Genomic DNA, 8,316 nt, shown 5'->3' with positions numbered 1-8,316 from the left:
ACAGAGTGCGGGCAGAGTAGAGGGTGCAGGCAGGGTGCAGAGTACAGGTAGCATGTAGGGTGCAGGCAGGATGTAGGGTGCAGGCAGGGAGCAGGGAGCAGGCAGGGTGCAGGATGCACTGTGCAGACAGGGTGCAAGCAGGATGCACTATGCAAACAAGGTGCAGGATGCACTGTGCCGACAGGGTGCAGGGTGCACGCAGGGTGCAGGGAGTACGGTGCACACAGGGTGCAAGCAGGATGCACTATGCAAACAAGGTGCAGGGTGCACTGTGCAGACAGGGTGCAGGGTGCACGCAGGGTGCACACAGGGTGCAGGGAGCACGATGCACACAGGGTGTGGGGCTCGGGCCCCAGCGCGTGCTGCCAGCACCCCCTGGTGGCGGGAACGGCCCCGCTGAGCCGCTGGGCCCCGCCCGTTCCTGCCTGCGGGGGAGCCCCCGCTGGGGAGCGCGCCAGGCACCGCTCACCCCCCTGGGCCCCCGCCACAGTGTGGGGTACAGCCCCCCAAAGGGTGCACCCCTGCACGGGTACACCCCAGCATGCGATGCACCCCCGGGCAGCCAGCTGTGCCCTCACCCCGGCATTAGGGTGTTTAATACCTCCCCCTCCCGCACACCCAACGCACACCTTAGGAAAGACCCCAGAAGGACAAATCCACCAGATTTATTCCAAACGAGACTTCATATTAAGGAGGCAAAGCGCTGGGGCAGCGCAGCCTGCGGGAAAGCTGACCCGTGCTCCAGTGAGGACCAGGGACGTGTCCTGCGGGGACAGCCGGGCAGGAGAGGGTCCCCCGAGGAGCTGGAGCCACCGCTGAGGCTGGGGGGATGCAGCGGGACATCCGCCTCCAGCCACAAATCCCCGAAATTCACTTACCTCCCGCTGTTTGGGGAAGCAACACCAGCCAGGGCCCCAGAGCTCCCTAAAAGGCACCACGGTCCCAGGGTACCAAGGGAGATGGTGAAAACCAAACCCTCCCTAGGCAAGGTGGTGGTCTCCACTAGAAGAGGCACCACCAAAGGCACTACACAAACACGGAGATGATAAGAGCTTTAAAAACATCCTCGAATCTTTCTCAGCCCTTGCTGATTGTCCCTGCTTGGCACTTCATCTCTTTCAAGTTAAAACAGAAGACCTGCAAGAAGGCACAATCCAGCAGAGATGTTCCTGCGTGCAAAACGCGAGGCTAAGGCAGAGCTGGGGCTGTCCCCAGCCTCAAGGGACAAGGCCACGATGGCTCCGACCCAGCAGCGGGATGCCCAGGGCCACCTCAGCTGAAGTCCCGGTCTGGCAGCACCAGTGGAGCCACCAAAGTCCAGAGGTAGAGCAGGAGCCCGGCCCAGCTGGAGCAGATCTTCACCCACACGGCCGTCCAGGGGCTCGTCAGCACCTGCAAGCTCTCGTCGGGCCTGGAACAGCAAACAAGCAGGTGGCACCCATCACTGCGCCAGAGGGGGACATCCCCCCGCTCCCCCCATGTCCCAGGGGATTGCGGCTGCAGCCGAGGATGCTGCAGGAGGGAGCCAGTGACCCCAGGCACAACCTGCTGCAGGCAGCCCTATGCTACCTCAAAATAATTAACACTGATTAGAGTGAATGGTCAGTGGGCTTGCACAGGGATGCATCTCAGCAAACAGCTCTGCCCAGCACAAGAGCAGGGGGGACACTGGGAGAAGGGGACACAGAGGAAGGGGGGCAGTCCCCAGTTCCCGCGGGAGCTCTGCCCACCTGTACCAGTTGGTGAGGGTCATCATGATGTAGAGGGCAGCGAGGAGGAGGCAGAGGTGGAAGAAGGTGTAGTTGTAGGACACGCCATCCTGCTCGTCGTCATATGCCCGGTGCACCCCGCTCTCCACGGCCGCCGCCTCGCCGGTCGCCCCAGCCGCGCTTTCCTCCGTCAGCATCAGCTTGTTGACCTGCGGGTGGTCCGAGGAGCGGACGCTGCGGGCAGAGGGACGGCAGGCTCAGCACTGCCTGACCATTGCCTCCTCGGGTGCCCCCCAGCCTGAGCTCAGCCCCCCATGCCTGGGGACAGCTTTGCAAGAGACACTTAGTGACAAAACCCCTGGTCCAAGCTGTGACCTCCCCTCCAGCATCACCTTTCCCTAAAAGCCCCCAGTGCCTCTCTGCTCCAGGCAGGCAGAGGGACGGTGCCGTCCCAGGGACATAACCAAGTCCTCACCTGATGAAGAAGGTGCAGAGGATGAAGATGATCAGCCCCACGATGCTCGGGGCGTCCCACCAGGTTGTCACCGACTGGGTGGCCATCGCCGAGACCGTGCTGTTCCTCACCAGCAGCGTGGGGTTACAGGTCAGGTCTGAGGGGACACACACAGGGGGTTCAGCACCTTTCTCCAGAGACCCAGGGGGGCAAAGCACCCACCCCAGTGGGTGGCCCTGCTCCAGGCACCTCCCTCCCGAAGCCAAGGCCACATCCTCCTTACTTGGTACATTGGCCAGGGCGGACCAGGTAATGTAAATGGTGTAGAGGGTGATGAGGGACGCCTGCAGCAGCCCCGAGTGCGGCTGAGCCTCCTGCAAACACAACGGCGGGTGTTCAGGGCTGGTCCTGTACCCCATGGTAACACAGCCACTGGCCTCCCAGGTGTCCCCCCGTCACCTCACCTGGATCTTGGGCAGGATGGACACGGCAGAGATGATGAGGCAGAGGATGAGGTTGATGCTGATGAGGACCTTGCCCTCCGTGCAGCCCTCGGGCTTGGTGTAGTAGACGTAGAGCAGAACTACAGCCGCAATGGAGGCGGCGTAGAAGATGAAGGTGACGATGCAAAGGGCTGGGGGAGGAAACAAAAAGAAAAGAGGGTGGATCAGAGCCCCAGGTCACCACCAGCTCCGTGTCACCCCCCCAGGATGAGTTCCCCCACCCCTGCACCCTCTGCGGTGCCACCGTACCCACCTGCGTACCAGCCCTTGGCGTTGCTCTTGTCCGCGTTGCGCAGCCACAATTGGCTCCAGGAGTGGGCGAAGTCAATGAGGAGAATGAGCTGGATGAGGATGAAGAGGAAGGAGCCGACCACACCAAAGTAAAACCAGACTTGGAGGGCAAGAGAAAAGCCAGTTAAGAGCAGGGAAAATGGGAATTTGCCAGCTCCAGCCTGGGTTTGACCCTGTGCTGAGGGTTAACCCAGCAGACAGGGCGGGCAGGTCCTCACCAGAGGTGAAGGCACCGTCGGGGATGTAGAAGGCCCCCACCGTGATCCCCACCAGCACCAGGAACTTGAAGAACCAGAAGCTGCAGGAGGAGAGAGGAGGCACAGTCTGCAAGTGGGAACCCAGCGGGGAAGGGGGCTCTGTGTGCCCCCAGGGACGGACGCTCACCCGTTCTGCACGGCGGCTCGCGGGTCCTTGCTGCTGCGCACGCACACCATGAGCAGCGCGAAGAGGAAGAAGAAGGCGGCCATGGCGAAGCCCATGCGGTACACGGCTTTGTGGCCCAGGAAGCTGCTGCAGTCGATGTGGGTCTGGACGCCCAGGACCGATCCGCTGCCTTCACAGAAGCCGGGGAGCTGCAAAGGTGACGGGAGGGTGAGCATCACCCCAGCACCCCACACCCACCACGAGCCCAGGTGCCACCAAAGATGGGCCAGCCCATGACTGCTCCAGTGCCACCTGTGAAGCAAGCGGTTGGCCCGCTTGGGACAGTGGGGGGTGACACAGCTAAAGCCACCCAGCAGGTCAGTGGAAAGCTGGGATGACACCAGCATTTCCCAAAAAGCCCAGCGCAGCCCTCACAGTAGCTCTGCTGGCAGACCTCAGCTCCGCCAGCTCAAGTCCCACCTCCGTGACTTGCAAGTCACTTGGCCAGTTGAACCCAAAAATGGGATGTCTCCTGCGACACATTTGGGAAAACCAGATACCACATGAAACCATCCTGCTGCATTTTCTCCTCCATGGAAAACCAGGGTTAATAACACCCTCTCTCAGTGAGATGCTCAGAAAAAAAAAGGAATAGAACCAACATCAAGCCCCCAAAATTCACTCTCTGATTCAGCCTCACGTACCCACCACAGGCTAAACCTCTTCCCCATTACAACCAAGCCCAGCGACCTCCGGGAGTTATTTACCTTGTACAGCTCCTTCTCCACGCCGGGGATTATCATAATGACGGACACGAGGGTGCCGAGGAAGAGGAAGAAGGTGAAGAGGAGGCGGGAGACGGTAGAGTTCTTGGCCGAGGGGCAGCAGCCGCAGAGCAGACAAGGCGCGGAGCCGCAGAGACAGGACACCTGCAACAAGAGCATCCCCGTGCCAGAGAGGTCGAAATTTGGCCTGGAAAATGGTGAGGTTTGTTGTTGTTTAAGAGACTGTTGGGTTTGGGCGTTGACCTCTGGGAAAGCGGCGGGCAGACGAGCTGGTTTCTAGGAGGAGGCTTTTGGAAGCCCTCGGCATCCCTGGTGCCTGCCGGAGGTTTCTTTTCGAGGACAACTCTTACATGGCCAAGCTCCACAGCTGTATTTCAGGTTTTACAGCCTCTTGCAACCATGGGAAGACAACTGCCAAGGTAACGGGGCACAGCAGCCCGTCCCACTGACCTTCTTGGTGACGTGCAAGAGTCCCATGTCACCAGAAGCCTTTTTTTGTGGCTTCTGGTGCCCTTCTTGGGTCCTCCCATTTAAGTTCCTTTGCAAAGGAGCCCCGTACCACACACTAACCCAACCTGCTGCCTGGACACCTCCTGATTTTAGCCTTTTTCTTTAAAAACAAGTGGGTTAAGAGCAAGGAAAATCCTCCCATGTTAAGGACACGCCCTGATACACCTCCCTGAAAAGCCTTTTGAAAATGTCCCTCAGTATGAACACGGCCAGCGGCCAAACAGCGGGATGGAAAAAGCCGACGAGGGAAGGGGCCGCAGCACAAGAGCAGTGGAGTAACAAGGAAGTATCGGTTTTCAGCCGCTGCAGATGAAAGATTAATCTCTCCAGTTTCGCTATCCACTTCCTCATTAAATCCAGCTCACCTCCTGCAGGACTCGCACGTCATGGCTGCTCCGCTCCCTCCTGGGCCTCGGGGCTGGGAGAGCGTGGACGGAGCTGGACAAGCACTGTCCACCCAGCCAGAGAACAATGTGAACACAACTACACCGACCCAACACCTACCCAACTACACCTACTCAACACCTGCCCAACTACACCGACCCGACACCTACCCAACTACACCGACCCGACACCTACCCAACCACACCGACCAGACACCTACCCAACTACACCGACCAGACACCTACCCAACTACACCGACCCAGCTACACCAGCTCAACAAAACCAGTCCAACACCACCAGCCCAACACCACATCTTCTGCAAGCTGCCTTCGCCCCAGCAAAACTCAGGATGCAGAGACTGAGTCAACTGAACACAATGCTGAGCAACCGGTCTTTACCTCCTGTTAAATTAACAACCCAGCAGGTTAATGAGTACCAAACCCACAGGGCCAGACACACGCTCGGGAGGCTGGTGGCTCTCACGCCTGGCAGGTGGCTTTGCATGGGTACAATGACACTGACCGTCCCCAGGAGGTGCCCAAACCACAACGGGGGCTGCACGAGCCCCAGGGTTCACTCTGGTTGGGCTGGGCTCTGCTGGCAACACCCAGCCTGTGCCAGGGAAGGCAGCTCGGGATGACCGCACTGCTTATGGCAGCCCTGGGGAGATACTGGCAAGAGAGGCAGAGATGGGGGGTTGGTTTTGGTTAGTGCTTTCTCCATGTTGTGGTTTCTCAGTTCAGAATGGAGCTAAAACATCCCCTTAGTCAACCAGCTCCACTGGAAGGAATAGGAGAATTAAACCTATACAGTGACTCTACCCTGATACCACAACCTGGGCCAGAATCAGAGTAACTTCCACGTTTTCTGATACCTGCCCATAAGGAAAAGTATGGGATGCATGTTGCAGGCAGAGGCCTTGCAGGCTGCCCTCCATCTGATCTTATGTTTCAAAAGCTCCTGGTCGTTAAACCTCCAAAACTTTGAGGTCAGGTTGTGAAACCGGCCCCATTCCCAGGCTGGTGGCTCCGGGTCGGTGTCGCCGCCCTGCCTGGCCCTGTGCCCGCAGGTGAGGCAATGCCAGCAACGGCAGCACCGGCCGTGGGCAGCTGCTGCGTCACCAGGCACAGCACCCCGGATCCTGCACCCCACGTCACTGGGCATGGCACCCCAAATTCAGCACTCCACGTCACCAGGCACAGCACCCCGAATCACACACCCTGCACCCGCCCTGGACCATGGCACCCACACACAGCAGCCCCACCCGTCCCGGCTCCTTCTTCTTATTCCATCCGTAGCCTCCTGCTTTTGGGCTTGGCAGTGAGAACCAGGCAGGACCCCAGCCCCTCAGCATCACATGTGTGCAGCAGCACTGGACCCCCCCGTATATAAGAGCAGGGGGGCCAGGACCACCCGACTTCCCCAGGGGCAGCAGGACCTCACCCCTCCAGCTGCCCAGATCTCCCAGGTGCACTGGGGCACAGCATCCCAGGCACCCTCAGACTCCATGTTCCCCTCAACCATGACATTCATGAGCCTCAGAATTATCTGGGGCGAACCCTCTGGGTCTCCCCTGGATACCCCGGGGGGCTGTGGGATGCCCTGCTCCGGGTGTCCCCCCAAACTCAGAGGGGTGCATCGATACAGGGCTCCCCTGCATCCCCCCGAGGGTCCCCTGCACCCCTCCGCCTTTTCCTTGGAACTTCCCGCGTCTCCTCCGCCCCCCAGGGGTACCGGCCACATCCCCGGGGTGTCCCCCAGACCTCCCTGGGCCTCCCCTGCACCTCCCACCCGCACCCGCAGCAGCACCGACTCCCCCGCCCCGGGGCCGCGCCCGCCGCTGCGGTGCCGGGATCGGCCGCAGCCCCGTTCCACCCCCGGTCCCCTCCCGCTCCCGTCCCGCGGCCCCGGCCGGGCACTCACGCAGCTGAGCAGGGAGCAGACGCCCAGACAGGCCCCCATGGTGCGGCCGCCGCTCCCCGCTCCCTCCGCGGCCGCGCTGGCTCCACCCGGACCGGCTCCGGAGCTCCCGCTCGGGGCGGGCGCTGCCGCCTCCCCCGGGGCGGCCCCTGCGGCGGCGGGGCGGGGCCCTGCGGACAGCCGGGAATCCCCGGCATCGCCCCCGAGCCCCTCGGAGCGGAGAAGTGGCTCCTCGGATGCCCCTGCACCGTTCAGCGCCGAGGGGACCGCACCGACAGCGGGAGCCCGGCCCGGAGCGGGGGCTCTGGGGTGCCCCGGGACTGGGGTGCTGCCCAGGCACCCACCGCGGGAAGGGGTTGGCTCCTCTGAAGGCAGCTCAGGGTCCCGAGGTGTGTTTTGAGTGTGTTCGCTGAGAGCTGGGTGCCCTTGGAAAGGCTGTGTCAGGTCCCCACTGAATGTCCCCAGAGCAGCTGACAATGCTGTGGGGGCCTGGGGTCACCTGGCGCCTGGATCCAAGGGGGACATGGATGAAACCCTGTGATTTTTCATTGATACAGCTTGTGCAGGTAGATATGGCCTTGCTGAGGGCTGCTGATGGGAGACATGGGGTCAGCAACAGCGTTTGGGGCCCACAAAGAGCAGAGTGCTGGGCTGCTCTCCGCCATCAAGTCCTACAAGTCCGGTGCACCACTCCACTCCAACACACATAGCGGCTCCAGTACACCACCCAGCTCCAGTACGTCATACCACCCAGCTCCAGTACACCACCCAGCTCCAGTACGTCATACCACCCAGCTCCAGTACACCACCCAGCTCCAGTACACCACCCAGCTCCAGTACATCATACCACCCAGCTCCAGTACACCACCCAGCTCCAGTACATCACCACTTCCTTGCTCCAGCCTTTCCCCATGGTCTCTGGCACCTGGGATTCCTGAAAGTTGCTCTTGCAAGTAAAGAAGCAAAGGCAGCATTCAGTTCTTCAGCCTTTCCTATGTCTGGGGCACTTGGTCCCCCATCTCATGGAGCGATGTGCCTATGCACTTATGGCAGCTCTCCTTGCTGTCACCTCCCAGCTCCAGCAGAGCCTCCAGCTCCAGCAGACACTGGCTCCAGTGCAGATTCCATCTCCAGCACATCTACCAGGCTGAACAAACTCCCCCTGCGGGACCAGACCCCGGGTGAGGGGGAACAAGGGACGCACGGTGCCAAGGGTGGGAGCTGGAGCTGGGCGGACAGCGGGTTTCCCGGCCTGGCCGGTGTCCGGCACGTCCACCCGGAACAGCGAGTGCTGCCCTGCTGCTGGCGTGCATAATTCAGGGGCTGAGATAAACTGGGATGTGCTAGCCCACATCCAGACCCTAAATTTAGACAGCGGGGAATGTGTGTGACTATGA

At 60.9% G+C, this 8,316-nt stretch overlaps 1 protein-coding gene across 3 annotated transcripts; it reads right to left on the bottom strand.

The window, feature by feature from the left end:
- Nucleotides 1-649: 649 nt before the first annotated feature.
- On the bottom strand, nt 650-8,001 carry SERINC2 (serine incorporator 2). 3 transcript variants are annotated; one of them, XM_065857399.2, is made up of 10 exons: nt 7,845-8,001; nt 4,088-4,249; nt 3,342-3,529; nt 3,176-3,255; nt 2,920-3,057; nt 2,628-2,797; nt 2,447-2,537; nt 2,185-2,320; nt 1,731-1,943; nt 650-1,411 (listed from the first exon to the last, which is right to left on the bottom strand). In XM_065857399.2, the coding sequence occupies exons 2-10, from the start codon at nt 4,121-4,123 to the stop codon at nt 1,273-1,275; spliced, it is 1,191 nt and encodes a 396-aa protein (XP_065713471.1). In that variant the 5' UTR covers nt 4,124-4,249; nt 7,845-8,001; the 3' UTR covers nt 650-1,272. The 3 variants fall into 3 exon arrangements, with proteins under 3 accessions (XP_065713471.1, XP_065713470.1, XP_071655180.1); XM_065857398.2 differs by lacking the exon at nt 7,845-8,001 and adding an exon at nt 6,923-7,054; XM_071799079.1 differs by lacking the exon at nt 7,845-8,001 and adding an exon at nt 5,245-5,261.
- Between the last annotated feature and the right edge of the window lie 315 nt (nt 8,002-8,316).

This window comes from Patagioenas fasciata, chromosome 25, assembly GCF_037038585.1.
Source record: "Patagioenas fasciata isolate bPatFas1 chromosome 25, bPatFas1.hap1, whole genome shotgun sequence".
Lineage (NCBI taxonomy): Eukaryota > Metazoa > Chordata > Aves > Columbiformes > Columbidae > Patagioenas > Patagioenas fasciata.
The sequence above is the reverse complement of the archived record's forward strand: the minus strand, read 5'-3'. Positions and strand labels throughout refer to the sequence as shown.